The sequence below is a fragment of the Poecile atricapillus genome, chromosome 1, assembly GCF_030490865.1.
Source record: "Poecile atricapillus isolate bPoeAtr1 chromosome 1, bPoeAtr1.hap1, whole genome shotgun sequence".
Classification (NCBI taxonomy): Eukaryota; Metazoa; Chordata; class Aves; order Passeriformes; family Paridae; genus Poecile; species Poecile atricapillus.
Window position 1 is genome coordinate 37,729,643 of NC_081249.1, and position 15,653 is coordinate 37,745,295.

A 15,653-nucleotide genomic window follows, 5' to 3' on the forward strand; every position below is an offset into this window, starting at 1 on the left:
TTTGAGGGTTTGGATCATCTGTCTCCAACAAACAATATTATTTTGGGCAGAAAACTTTCAAGACAGGCTTAGGGAAGGGAAGAAAAGCAAAAAAATTGAACCTATTTTATTTCTCCCAACACATAGAAACAACCCAAGCAATTTTCAGAATTTCATTTAAATTTGAAGTTAAGGAAGCAACTGATTGCAGGTGATTTTAACAGCTCTATCAACTCAATTAGAATGCAAACAAATGGACAACATGTTTTTGTTCAATTTTTAAATCTGAAGGCTGGAAACCTCTTACTCTGAGTGTGCTAAAATGAGTGTTTTGTTTAGAATCACTTCTATTTAAGTCCTGGACAGAAAACGTGTGACAAAATGCATTACAAATAGGGATAATTTATTATATTTTAAAAATAATTCATTAGAATATTTACAAAGCTTAAATCAGAAAAATCCCAGTCTCTCTTTTTAATTTTATTTTTTTTTAATTTAAGACATTTTCTTTCTTATTACTCTCTTGCTCCGCGATTTCTTTTTTCTGCCTTCAAACACAGGTTTGGCAGTCACCATGACTACATTTCCCAGGTCTTCATCCTCACCACTTGAGCTACTGCACCCTTTTTTCTCTTTATGGTCTGCTGTCTCTGCTGCAGACACGTTTTTCCTCCTTTTGCTCTTGCCTAAACCTCTGCCTTTGTATTCCTCCACTGAGGAGTCACTAGAAGTTTCTGAAAGATGCAAATTTCCAACAAAACCACCTCCATATAAAAATTCTTTTCTGGAATCTGAATGTTTTCTTCTCTTTCCACTCTGTACTTTTGTTGCTGCAGCTTGATTTGCACCACCTGTGGTACCTTCCCCTGTCTTTTTCCCAGGCTGTTTAAGTTCCAGTTCCATGACAGCGGTGGCCTCCTGAATTTCATCATCTGCTTCCTTTTCCTTTCTCTTCAGACAAGTCACAGCTCTGCGCAGTCTCTGACTTTTAATAGCTTGTTTCTCGTGCTGTTCTAGTCTGAAGAATGAATCTATTCGAAGCTGAGTCTATCAGAAATAAAACAGAAAAGCAGTTGAGTATTTTTGTAATGGGAATTTGGTTGTTAGCTATATTATAAAGCATCTAAAACTAAAGCAGGACAAAGGAGTAATGAAATTAATACATATGCACGTAGATGTGAACAATAAGATTCATCATTATAGTAATACCCATACTTTATAATAAATTAGGCAACAAGAACCTTTACAGAAATTAATAATTAGCAAACTCCAGGGAGATTTCATTAATTTTGTGCTGCTAGTGATTAGACATATGTTGCTGTTGTCAACCCTAATACAGAGAATCTCTGTAGTACTCTTAAGTATGTCCTTATAAACATATCCTTAGCTTCCAGCTGTTAAAGCAGAATGTTTACTGAGTAAATGCTGTAAATGCACTTTGCATTTGTGCCTCCAAGTGCAAGAACACACAGGCTTTTGACTCCAGTTCACTGCACCACATGCTGCTACAGTATAAAGACTGAAGGGTAGAACTAAGAGTTATCACACAGTGTGGATTTGTGCTATTCAATCACAGCTAGGCTTTTTGCATAGGCTAAGCCAGTCCTCGACCTTTCCCCTAAAATTGTCTAAGAGAGACAGACACTTCCAAAGGATATTCCAGTCAACCTGAAATTATATGTATGTAACTGGGGGGCTTTCACTTCACCCAGTGATACTGAGAACCTAGAACACTGGTTTAGACAAGATACCTATCTTGTGTATGGTAAAAGGAAAAATTAATCTGACATTGGGGATCAATTTTGCAACCCCCTTTGACAGCTACCACCATGGGCATCACTATTCATTTTCAAGTGTTCATGAAGTTGACAGAACATTTACTTGGAAATTAGAATAATATTATTAATGGACACTTGCTCAACAGTTCAGTCTGCGTTCATCCTCAAAGGATGTGTACAGCATCAAAAAGGTAGTATCACTCCACCAAAATCTATGGGGCACTTTTAAATATATTTTATAAAGTGTTTATAAAACTGTCCATTGTCTTCTAAAATTACTGATGTTGCTTCAGGTACTTGTAGCTTCACTGTGTCCAGAAACAACAGGATAGGTAAGGAAACTTGAAATCGATGTCTGAAATTATGCAGAGTCCCTCACAGCACACTAAAATCATACAGAAATGAAGTCTAGAGAAGCAAGCTTAGTGACTTTAAAAGAAATAAATACAGCAAAAGATTAAAAACCAAAGCCCAGCTTCTGAGAAAGATACTCTACTGAAATGCCTTGCTGTTCTTTTTAAAATGCTGCTCTCACAATTTTCCAGTTACCCTTAAACTACAGGCAGATTTTCACCTGCTGCAAGTTCAGCTGTTTCATCACAGGCAAAAGGATTCCATCTATCTTCGTCCTAGTCCAGCCAAAGTGATCCTTGCAGAATGTGCAGAAAGTTAAGGAACTTTACAGAATGGCTACTACCAGTATTTTGTAAACACATGAAATGAAAATTCCTGAGGTAAAAAATGTCTGGAAGGAGGAAAAAAGGAAAGCTGCTCGACTTCAAAGCTTTTTCTACTACAAAATCAGACAAAAGACTCTTGGTTAAAACAACATATCACAATCACCCTGCTACATCTCCATTATTTGCAGAACTTTTTCTCTAATAAAATTTCCCAAAGCATGTCTCGGTGAAGATGGAACTCATTTTGGCTAAATGGTATTGCCATAACAAAAAATGCTGATTATAAATAGGCAAAAATAAACCTTATTTTTGCACTTGCACCTACCAGAAGTTTCATTTACTGTTTAAAACACTATTAGTTCTGCATTTATTGCCATTTACTTTTCAATAGTTCACTGCAGCTCAGACTGCAAATGAAGCAAAAAGTAGACATTATTGGAAGAAATGCAGGGAATAACTAGGGATAAAGTGCAGACTGAAACACCATTTCTGTCTAGAACTCAAGACTTATTTGTGAAAAATGGCAAACATACAGAGAGAGTGTGCAAACAATCCCACTTCAAGAGGAGAAAGAGGCACAGGACAGTTAGAGAAATATAAAAATTACAAAAATATAATATCACAACAAACTAGTCAGTTCAGCTACAAGACTCTCTTTGCATGCAAAGTGAGGCAGCCCACTCTCTCAGGAGGGCAGAGCAGCCCTGACTGGCACACATCCATGGCTGCATTCCCTTCTGTTCTAGAGCTGGTCTCATTTTAGGGGAGTACATGCAGATAGGGCTTGGGGCCCCTCACAACAAAGAGATGTTAAGAACTTGACTCTCCATTACTGACTCCTTATGAACTTTGAGTACTTTCACCTAACAAGTAAAAGGATATTCTCTGATCTGCTCTATATTAGGCTTTCCCCAGGTGAACGAACCCCTTGACTCATCCACCACAGGCTTCAGGTATGCCTCTGCCACTGCTGGATTTGGGAAACCTGAATAAAGCTGTAGCTCCCGCAGTTTCTTCTTGACTTTGGTGTCATGTGGATTAGGCCTCACTTTCTTATTCTTCTGAGCCTCATTCCACCACTCACTGAAAAACAGAGAAAATTATTAATTTGCCTCATAAAATAAAATTTGAAATATCAAGAGCCACCATGCTAATTTCAATAGCCTTAGTCTCCCTACTTCAATTATTACAAGAAATTATGTAGAAAGATGGCCAAAGGGACCAAAAAACCTTAAAAGTAGAAAAGACAAAACATACACATTAAATGCAGCTATTGTAAGCCACAGTAGCAAATATCACCTAGATTCCCCATAAGCTGCTAAACAGAAGTCCCCAACTTCAGCCTCACTTGCAGAGGATGTTCCATGCACAACGATCATTTTTGGAGGTTTTTTGGTACACAAGGAAAAGAAATTAAAAATAAAGTATTCTAACCATCCTTGCCATTGCAGCTGCATTGGCCCTCTTACAAATCTTGTTCTTGCCCACACCCTACTTGCTTGTCTGCCTCCAGGTTATCCATTCCTCAGTCAAGTCCTCTTTCTCTATGAGCAAGATACAGCAACCTCTCACCAACCCAGGAAGAATGAACCTCTGCTCCACTATGGATCCATCTCTCCAATAAACTCTGAGGCAGATGAACAATTCTACAGCTGTTCTGGTGTTTTTATTTGTCTCATTGTGATTGCTCTATCAACTTGTCACTTTATCATTCCAAGTAGTGATATAAGGGAGTCATGTTTTACAGCTTACTTAGTCTCAATAATGATGGTCAGTGATGGTCTCGTGTTTTGCTGCATGCTTAAGCATCAGAAAAGCATGTTTACTAATAATCACAATAAGGAGATCCAAAAAAGCAAATCAAAATGAAGCATACGCGAATTTTAAGAGAGGTTCCAAGCCATGCCCAGGAAATTCATTTAAAATCTCCATCGCTGTTACAAAGCCAACATTTGGGATGCCCTCAGTGTAGTCACTTCCAAGCAAGTATGCCAAATTAATTAGCTTGCTTCTATCCAATCCTGAAAAAAAAAAGTGTATGGATTCATAATTTATTATCTTACAAAATAAAAAATATTGTCAGAAAGTCAAAAACTGAAAGAAACACAAAGGCATTAACTCCATAAAATTATATTTAATTCAACATCAGAATTTGCTAAGGTATATTCTGGAGCAGTATCAATATACTCCTGCTAGCTCAAACACCAGTAATTGTGCTAATTTAGCAAATATATTTTGCAAAAATGAAAATGTTACAATGGACATCAGGAGGAATTTTTTCATGGAAATGATTGTAAAACATTCGAATGGACTGTGCAGTGAGGTGCTGGAGTCACCATCCCTGAAAGTGTTAAACAACTGGATGTGGCACTCAGTGCCATGGTCTAGTTGACAAGGTGGTGATCAGATAAACATTGGACTCAATCTTAGAGGTCTTTTCCAACTTAAATAATTCTGTGATTCTGTAATTTCAAAATTTGGGGTTGTTAAAAGTTGGGGTTTTTTTCATTTATTACATCCAGTTACTGTCCTGTTCTTATCTAATGCTGACCTGAATTGAGTAATGCCAGAATCAAGTAACATTCTGTTTGAATTCTAGTCCACAATTCCAATGCCTGATTCCTAGAAGGGTTCCTCAACTGGGAGCTTTTTTCTCTCTGCTGGTACAGCTACTAAATAGACCAGAAGAGCTTGTGAAACAGCCAGAAAGAAGGAAAAACTCAGCTGACCACTCCTATTTGCTAGGCTATAAGGTCTAAGGCAACCAGACTGTTTTTAGTGACCAGCTTCAAGAGTTTAGATTTGAAAAAAAAAGTTTTTAAAAAATTCTATGCAGAAAAGGAGGTACGTGAGTCTAAACACATAAAGCAGGACAGACCATCATCATGCTAGTCATCATATCCATCAGCTGTCCAGATAGAGGAATTTTTGCAATGCATGGGCAAGGAGAAGCACAAGACTACAGAGGAATGTGACAAAAAGACTGATGATGACTATTTTTTCCCAATAAATAAAGATTTGGCCTAGCACATTAAAACAGTTAAAAATCACAGACACACTTTTACAGCAATCCTTTCCAATTAAGCTACAGTAGCATACTTAAGTAGGGGAAAAATATTTCATTCAGTTTTCTGGAAGAAACCAAAGCTACATTTTTCACCACATAAAAATGTTATGAAATTTTACCTGCTATTATTTCAAAGTCTATAGCCTCTCAAATTGAAAATGTCAAAACTGATTTTAAAACAGTTCTGCCCAAGACTTAAAGCAAGTTTAAATCAGCTCATATTTTGCCTAATACTCTGTGTGACACTGAAGCTTAGTAGTTCAACAAAATTGACCACACTTTGGTTAGACTAGCTCAAGAGCAATCAGATAGAAAAAAAATCTTTCAGTCTCAGCTATACGAAAAATGTTTTACACATATTCCAGATCCTCTTTTACTATATTAAATCTCACTATATCCAAAACTAACTTCCATTTCCTGAAGACTAAAAATCTGATGACATCAGAATATCATTTTCCCACCACATCAGAAAAGTCATGCCAACATTTACACAGAAACTGGTATAGCAATTCATATCTCCAGCCTTGATGATCATTACACTAACTCAGTATATTAAATGCAGCTGGTCTGCAAATTCAGAAGGGTCATCTGTCAGTAAAACAGCAGCAGCTTAACTGAATGGCTTTAGAGACTCCCCAAAGAACAGACACTAAATAAGAGACACAAAATTCTGTAGAAAATAGACAGACAGATGACAGATTTCTCCTGTTAAAGACTGTGCTTAACAAATCAGTCCCTGCAGCTTACCTAGCTCGTTCTGAAAGTCAACATATTGATAATATTCTACGTATTTGTTCTGACTGAAGAAATTTTTATAAACATGTCGTGCACCAAACAACCAAACATCACTGTCATCAGTGATTGTCCCAGAGGTCTGATCAGTAAGGTCCAATATGGCACACTGTGCCTCTGCCTCCATCGGAGCTTCGATATATGGAATGCCAAACAGACGGAGGAGCTCCTGAGGGATGGAAGGAAAAGAGTTAATAATTCATCTAAAGAGTTAACTTATAAAACACTTCTGCTTGACTCAGAACCACTAGATTCACACTTGGGAGTTATTTAATATTTGACAACAAACCTTAAACTTCCGGTAAAAAGCGCCTAGTTCAGTTAAGTCAAGGGGGAATCCCCACTTAACTCCTCTCAAGCAGACAGTGCCATATAAGTCAAGCGCTACTTGAGCACACTTTTACCACACAGTTTGAAAACCTGCCATCTTAATTACACAAGCATACTTAAGTATTGTTTTGAACAGCAAGGAGAAAACTCCATGCATTACAAATTATGTGGGCTTCATGAGAGCAAGATGCAGCTTAAATATAAAAAGTGAAATTTAAAAAAAAAATCATATTTAAAGAAAATATTTGGTCATCACTTTATCTAAGAAAGTAGTATGAAAGCATACAAGAAACATTCATATCAAGCAGGAAACAGTGGGAAGACTGATCATTCCTTGGATAGTATTTTGATATGCCTCTATTTTGATGCATTTTTGCTTTTATGGGATACACTACACAGCCTCAGTTAAATATCCCACATGCACTAGGTTTACAGGCTTATGCTAGTTACACAGGTCTCAATGATGTCCTTCATTCAGGTGGCTTTTGAGGCTTGACAGAATCACTCTCAAGACTTTAAAATTTTTACTGTAATTAATAATAAAGGCACAAGATCGAAAGACAACAACAATGGTGTGCCTATGATTACATGGCACATGCTACAAAAGCAATCTACTGGCCTTTAAAAAAAATCACCTGAAGAAACAAGTATATGCAAATATTTAACCAAGATTAAATATGATTTTGAAACTACCTAAACTGTCACATAAAGAAAAAAAAAATAAATACAAGCATTTACATATTTCTCAGAATTAATTTGTTCATAAGTTTATTTTTGTATAATTTGCATAATTTGTGCATAAGTTTATTACATCGCAGACACTATCACTAGTCTACTATATTATGGGTTTGTTAACCTAAACACATTGTATTAAACATCGAAACACTGACACAGAAGTAACAGGCTTATTCAGGCATTACCGGTGCGATTGCTTCAAGTTGTTTACTCAGGGCATAAACTATACAGACTCCTTGTAATTTTTAAACTTTTTAATCCCTGGGGGAAATCACAGTTTACGTAATATACAGACTGCATCAATTCTTTGCTACTGAATACAGCTTCCAAGTATTTTTTGTCAATTTTGCACTTTTCACAAAAAACAGGCCAAGATAAAACTGGCCCAACTTTTAAAAGTTGGAGCTTAAAAGATATACTGATTTATCCATATTATGATTTTATGATGTTATTACACTTATTTGAAATAGTTGGAATTCAAGATCACCTCAACACTTTCAAATATTTTAAATCAAGCAAACTGAAGAAAACAAGCTCCTAAGAGGAGAAAAAAGGTGACTTATAACTAAGCAAAATTACTAACAGCTTTTGAGTACATGACTGGGGTGGAGGAAGGAAACAAATCAAAATGACTCAACAAATACTACCTGGCTTTCCAGGAACATCTGTCCTGTTACAGAAGCAGCAACACGTTCCTGCTGCTGTTTTTGAGACTGAAGCATATTCTGCTCAGCAGAAAGGTCCTTTTCTAATTCTTCTAGTTCTTCCTGAAAATACAAACCAAGATTTTTATTATTTCAACAATTCAGGTATACTCAGTAAAGCACGAAGTCTCCAACTAGTTATTCTGGTATTCTATGTTCCATTAATTCACACTAGGAAGTTGTTACAGCTTCTCTAATGCAGCAAATTGTAAGACCAAAGATGGTCCAGTCATCGATTTGCTAAAACCTTGAAATTTTCTTTTGATTTTAGGGAGATTATGATTGACCACCTTTAAAGAAAGATCAGTTCCCATACAATTAGATACCTATGTGAGAAAGCAATGAAACAATAAGAAGCTGTTCAATAGTTTTTCCTTAATAACTATTTGGAGACAGAATGCTCCCTTACAAGCTCAAAACAAGAAACAACAAGTTACCAAACTGATGTCTTGCCACTCATCCACTGCACTTTTATCATCAGCTTCTTTTTCAGCATTCTCAGTGTTTCCCAACTGCACCTCATCAGACTCCTTCAGCAAGTCCAGTGTGAAAACATTAGGTCTGTCTGTCTCCACTTCTGGAAGTGTTGGTTCATCACCCATTTTTTCGTCATATTTAGTAGGAAACTCAGCCTCATTACTGACCTCAGCATCCACTTCAATAAAGCTTCCTATCAAAGGAAAATAGAGACTTGTACATATTTTTAATTTGGGCAATGACTTTTTTTTTTTCTATATGCAGTAGATAAATATAAAGATTGTGAAATTACATAAATCAATTGGCTGTCTGGTTAATTAATATATCAGTTAAATTCAATGTACACAACATGCTTTCCTGACTCTCCATATTCTATACCCAGGCTTCAATGATAAAATGTGACACCAAGGGGAAAAACAGAGCTCAGATTTTCATCCTGCCTCCTATATATGTGGGAGTGGATGCATTTTTAAACATTTCTTACTAAGAGAAAAGGTTAGCTTCAACTGACTACAAATACAATATTGTCCTATTTTCTTATCCTTTTACACAATCAAAAAGCACATACCATCAGAATCACTATCTTCGGACTGTGATATGCCTTCTCTTTCCTCCTTAGGCTCTCTTGCTCCTGGAAAAACTCTAGTAACCCCAGATATACTCTCCTCTGTTTGTGAAATTACTTCCTGGGTATTTTCAGAAATTTTCACATTTTCCTCATTTTTAGAAAGGTCTGTTGTTTCAGCACGACTCAAAGCACCTATACCAGTTTGCACAAGGGAACGATGTGGCTTCTGCAAACACAAATTCATATCCTTATCTCCCAGAGACTTTAAGTCCATTTTGGAACCATTTTTTTCCTTGTCTAAGTCTTCTTCGTCGTTTCTAGTATTGCTAGTATAAGAATAATTTTCAGCTCTGGATATACTGGTATCATTTGGTGAAATAAGATTTTTGGAACCATTTTCTTCCTTGTCTGCATCTTCTTTGTCTTTTATACTATTGTCAATATAAGTTTCAGCTCTGGATATACTGATGTCTTTGGGTGCAATATGATTTTCTGAATAATTTTCTTCTTTGTCTATATCTTCTTTGCCTGTTCTAGTATTTTCAATAGCAGAGTAATTTTCATTTCTGAATACACCAGTGTCCTTGGGTATAATAAGATTTCTTTCCAACTCCTGCCTCTTTTGTTTAAATTCAGCATCTTGCATAGTCACTTGGATTGATGAATGAATTGCAGCTGTAGGAATGTTTGTTCCCTCCTTAACTTCAGGAATCTGCTCTTCCTCATCTGAGCTATTAAGCAGAAAATCCTTCCTTTCTGGTCTTTCTGACAGCACTCCATCAGTTGCAGCAGTAACAACTTCCTCCCCTTTATCATCTTCACTCAGAGCTTGCTGAATTGCCCGCAGTGTTCTTGGAGATACACTGCCTTCCTCTGACACAAATTGGTCCACGTTCAATTGTCCTGCATCCAGTTCTTCTTCTGAGCTGCTTTCCACCATGGCTGCACGGATAGCAAGCAAAGTCCGAGGGGAGGGGGGTGCTGCCACCACATTGTCATCTTCCTCTGTCTGCTTCTTGTCAGACGCAGGCAGCTTTGCATTAGCAGGAGATTCACTGATTTTATTTAATTTAGTCAAATCATGCATTTTTGATGAGGGTCCTGCAGTAGTTTCCAAGTCTCTACTCATAGCTTCTTTTGCTTGAATACCTGAAAGAAAGTTTTGTGTGGAAAATACTGCTTTATAATAAGATTCCATTTTACATAACGAACATCATTATACAAAGATTATTAAACCACTTTTCTACAGTTTTACAGGTCATAGTTAATGACATGTAAGAGTAACGCACATTTCACCCAAAGGACTGGCTACGTGCACCCATAAACAATATTCAGGTTTTTCTTAAAACTGCCAGTTTTAAGTGTGACAGAGTGCACGCTCCAAACAACAGGTTTTACAAAATTAAGACCCGACATACCCTTTATCAGAATATAGTGAGAAGTCTCTTCAGAGACCACCCTCCTTGATTCCACTTCTTTCACAAAACCACCTTCATTTTCATATTGTGTTTGGATTTCACCCGAGTGTTGTTGATTCATTTCTTTTTGTACATTTTCTATGCACCGATTGAGGTTGCTTTTTTTAAGCAAACCCCTAAGCTGGTACTGGGAAAAGTCATTGGAGTCCTCAAAAAAAACAAAACAAAAAACAAAACAACACAAACAAGTCAATTGAAATAAAACACCCCTTTTAAGAAAGTTCATTTCCCACATTCTGGAAGAGTGTGGGAATTCTTTCAAGAGCTCATTTACGCAGCTATATTTGTATTTCACTGGATGCTGCACTCCCAAGCAACAGCAATGCTATACTGGTAACAAAAAATTGTAAAAGGTATGAGTAGTTCTGACTACTGGCTAGCAGAGATCTCATTTTTGTGACCAGCAAAACTTAGCTGGTTATCGGAGCTCACACTCACGGTAAAAAAAATGCAATTAAAAGAGAATTCCCATGTGGATCATTTTAAAATTATGGTTCTCAGCTTACACTTGGACACAAGCCATCTTTTGATCGGATGTATACTGTACTTTCAAAACTTCATTGTAGAAGTGGCACTATAGGATTCCCCATTTTTGTCTGAACAGCTTCAACACATCTGCCTAAGTTACAAAAGCCTTTTCCCAGCTGCCAGCTCCTCTGACAACATCAGGGTTTAGAATCCAAGCTGTGTTCATTCTGCCTGGTTCATCCACACCAGTAGCATGGGTCATTATGCCCCAGTCTCAGGCATTATGCTGATGAGGCATGAAACACAGCATGATTTTTAACATTTCTGCCAAACTGAATTAGCTCTACAAACTTTAGTGGAAATCAAGAAATAAGGCTGCTAAGAGTCATTATCTCACTGGATTTTTTTTCTCCTCAAGGTAACACCTCTTATTAAATAGTCCAGGGTGTAAAGATTTCCAGATGTAGTACCCTTTCTTCATTTGCATTATGGCAATAGCTCCATTCCAATGCCTTGAAAGCTATTTTAAATATTACCTCTGGCATTGCTTCAAATAATGTTCTTCTTCGCTTTGTAAGTTCTTTAATATCAGTCAAGATCTCATGTTTTATTTCTGGAGGCAGCTTGTGGAAATCTTCTGATTCAATATCTACAGAATAAGGATTTTCACATAACTGTTCCTATAAAAATGGAAAACAATACATATTTTGTATTACAGCACAACAAAAATAATAAAATATTTAGAGCATCATTCCAAACAAAACAAAAGAAATCCACAAGAATTTTGTTGGTACTTCCCATACAGAGAAGAAAATAAGAAAAAAAAAGTAACTACAATGTAATAAAAAAATGTTAAGTACCCCATTGATCTACACCATATAGAGAAACTTGATTTTATTCTTTTTACAAAAAGATACTTAGTATAAATCACTAAAACAGGTCATATAGGCTCAACTACTCTGATTTTATCCTTTCAAAGGGGTTCTCCTTCTGAATGAGAACTTGAAAGATAAACAGTCTTTCCAAGAGTTTCTTCTTTTTTTTTTCCCATGGATGAAAGCAGAGACAATTTTATTATGTATTATGTCTTCTTCTTAGGTTATATATTTCTCTTTTTCTCTTCCTATCAGATCAGCACATCAGAAAAAAATACAGAATTTATCTGTGACAACTCAAGGACTGTAGTGCTTCAACTTCAGTTCACATTTGGAGAAGCATAGGAACTTTGTTAAATATGCTGTCTTTTACATGCATCTCCATGTGCACAAATGCATGCTTTCACCTTCATTGCTACAAAAAACAATGTCTTCTCCATATGTTCAGAGGAAGTAGCAAAAAGAAAAAAAAAGGACACTGCAAGAATTTTCTGTTCTGCTGTATTCCAGTGGAGAAATCACATTTATATTACCTCATTAAAAGGAATTCTTAGAGTACTGAAAATTAACTTGTTTGCTTATAACCAATGCCATAGTAAGACCTATATTTCAAAATAATGGGATTTTTTAAGCTTTTTGTCTTTTAAGCATAGCACATGAATGAGAGAGGATTGTTCACAGTAACAAGGCAACTAGGTTGCACTTACTTGCAACATCTTTCTTTGGCTCATTCTCATTTGCCATTCTTTTTCTTCCTCCTCCTCTGAGCTAAAAATCACAAAGAAAAAACAAAAGGTGTAGATATTTACCCAGGAAAACAGAGTTTCTATTTTAAGCAAGAAGTCATTATCCATGCCTTTGCTGGTCAAGTACAAAATTATGCAGCATCACACACATACACACATATTTATACACACACATAAACATGCACAGGTCAAAAAAGATTTGAACAGAAAGTAAGAAGGCAAACTTGTATCAGTTAAAACTAGATGAAGACAACTGCCTCTATTTAGATCATGGCACAATTCTTACTTGGTCAGCATTTGAAGTATATAAAAGTAGAGATGTGCAAAGAGAAACCTACAGGGCAGCTTCATGTTCTCACTTAGTGTTATTTAAGAAGATGTCACAAGCGTGACAAGTACGGACAAAGCCTGCTGAACATGTCAACACAAACAGAATCAAGCTGCCACACCCAAGCTACAACAATCAGTCCTATTTAGTCGTATGGACATGGCCTTAGAGACTGAGTTAGAACTTTCATCCTTATATATGAATCCTGTGTAGAAATTTAATCTGTGGGCTGAAAGCTTCTGTTACTTTCCCACAAATAACTAGGAGGCTTCTGTATCCAAAAAGAAACTGAAATAAAATATAAATTAAAGAAATATACTTTATATATATATATTACAGCATCTTATAGATCAAAGGCCTTTCATCAGCATCAAAAAATGTGGTTTATACTTTTACCCAAGTTTATTAAAAGCCTTTTAAGCTTTTTTTCTTAATTCTACCTACCTATTCTTCTCTTCATCCTCTAAAGCAGGCAATACATACATATCATCAACTCTTTCTCTTCGAACTTGTGTAATACTGGGCAAAGCTTCATTGCTTGGGGAACAGAAAAAAAGAAAAACAAAACAGCAATTAACAGCTTCAAAAAGACTTACAGTCACTTTATAAGCAAGGGGAAAATAATTTTTATTCTTGCCTTTTGCCTGTAAGAGCAGTTTTGATAACATGTCTCTTCAAAAGTGTTTTCAAGAGTTTCTCTGTAGTTTTCCTGGAATCATTGATAGCAATTTCCTTTCTTTGTCTTCGCTTAGCCTATGAAAATAAGAGTAACACCAACATTTGGCTGCATGACGAAGATGCACATCCAGTGAACCCCTGTTAAAATTCGGTCTGCTGAGCCTATAAGCTACTCCTAACTCATCCTACCAAGGGGGACAGAGCCTTCAGAGCCTCTAAATCTATGTTTGTTTCCTCTGTGGGACTCAGGAACAGCTTTCAGCTTCTGGGTACAAACACCTGCAGAGCTGCATTCAGGTCCATTCTGGAGCACAAGCCAGGCTTTTGCAATCATCCACTTTTCTGCAACCTGGCTCCCCTGCAAATCAAACATGCCTAGTTTAAAGAAGAGCTGCTGCATGCTCCAAGCTAACCCAGGCTGGGACTGCAAAAGACACCTGTACAGCAGTGGACTTCAATCCTCCATCCCCACAGCTCAGAAACATAAGCAGAGCAACAGGAAGGAAATCAAAAAGGGCTGCTTATTATGAGCAGACATACAGCCTCTTTTACATTGCAATAACTCACTAAGGTACTTACCAATGTTTGTCTCTTCAGAAGAGGTGCCTCTCCATCAAAAACAAAGACGGGTCGAATCCGGAAAAACAGTAACTTGCAGAGTCGATGAAACAGAGTGAGCAGGTGAGCATTCCATACAGAAATACCACCACGATCTCTGGCTCCCTTTATTGCTTGGTTCAACCAAATACTGATATCTTAAAGAATCGTTGAGAGGAAAAAAATATGCTCTTTTACACATATACCACATTAAAAGTTCCTATAAAGCGCACAGATTTGACTGAGTGGCTTTTAGCCACGGCTCCAAGCTTGTCTTATCAAAATCAAGAATATCCAAATAGTTAAGAACTTGGAAGAGGAATATATTATTGCCCCTGTTGCCCTGCACAAAAAGCAGAGTTGAAGCAGAAGTGCAGCAAATACCTCCCCAGTTATTTTGACAGGTAAATGAAAGGTAACTTCCTTCCACATCTTTCCAGCATTTAACCAAGTATACAGGGCAGGAAAGCTGATGTGTAAGTATAAAACTTCTTCATCTTGTAGTCCTACTGAGAGCAGCATATTTATTTATAAAGTGCAAAATTCTATAGTCCAACACATATACAAATAACCTACTAAAATAAGTGTTTTTTAAAGATGAAAATAAAAAAAGCTTAATATTTCACATATTATAAAGCAAAACTTCCACTTACCAAAACGTAGGCAATTTAAATGTAATAATAATAATATCAAAATAATCACTTATAAATAAGGGAAATAGTTAAAACAATCTCTCTTGCGACTTCGGTTCCCCAGCTTTACTTTTAAAGGATACCAACAGCAAGAATTTTCCCTTCCAGCGTTTCCGGGTTTATGGGTCTCCCGGTGCATTCAAGCAGCTTCCAAAGTCCTTGAACTCCCATTGTCCTTCCTTAGCTGCTTTGAGCGAAAATCTATGAGGCACAAAAGAAGGAATAACCCAAAGATTATGCGGCCCACGACTGCTTTATTAATTTACACAGAAATAAGGTGACGGCCGCTCGGGCCGGGATAGCCAGGGGCAGGAGCAGGGGCAAGGGCAAGGGCAGGGGCAGGGGCAGGAGCAGGGGCAGGGGCAGGGGTAGGGGTAGGGACAGAGAGGTGACGATCCGGGGCCCAGGGCGGGGAGGGGATGCTGGCGCAGGGACGCGGCAGGAAGGCCGCAGCAGTCCCCGATGCACCGGCCCCGCCCGGCGCTGCCCCGCGGGCCGCCGGGAGTCGCAGTGCGCGGGGCGGGGCCGGCGCAGGGCCCGGCCCGGGAGCAGCCGCCCACAGCCCGCCCCGCACACCGGGCCGGCCGGCTTCCCCCGCCCTTTCTCCGGTTCCTGAAGGCGGCGGCCTTCTCGGCTGCCTGGAGGAGAGCCTAGTAGCCAACAGCAGAGAATAACAGAATG

At 37.7% G+C, this 15,653-nt stretch overlaps 1 protein-coding gene across 2 annotated transcripts; it reads right to left on the bottom strand.

Moving 5' to 3' along the window:
* Nucleotides 1–361: 361 nt before the first annotated feature.
* Nucleotides 362–15,429, bottom strand: ERCC5 (ERCC excision repair 5, endonuclease). Of its 2 annotated transcripts, none has more exons than XM_058833909.1 (15): nucleotides 15,056–15,429; nucleotides 14,263–14,438; nucleotides 13,643–13,758; nucleotides 13,450–13,542; nucleotides 12,639–12,699; nucleotides 11,593–11,736; nucleotides 10,529–10,736; nucleotides 9,111–10,259; nucleotides 8,503–8,735; nucleotides 8,009–8,128; nucleotides 6,252–6,465; nucleotides 4,314–4,458; nucleotides 3,318–3,520; nucleotides 2,332–2,414; nucleotides 362–1,026 (listed from the first exon to the last, which is right to left on the bottom strand). In XM_058833909.1, exons 1-15 carry the CDS (start codon nucleotides 15,141–15,143, stop codon nucleotides 475–477), a joined length of 3,585 nt encoding a protein of 1,194 aa, XP_058689892.1. In that variant the 5' UTR covers nucleotides 15,144–15,429; the 3' UTR covers nucleotides 362–474. The 2 variants fall into 2 exon arrangements, 1 of the variants encoding a protein (XP_058689892.1); XR_009277090.1 differs by having other exon boundaries at nucleotides 961–1,026; nucleotides 2,332–2,502; nucleotides 3,363–3,520.
* Between the last annotated feature and the right edge of the window lie 224 nt (nucleotides 15,430–15,653).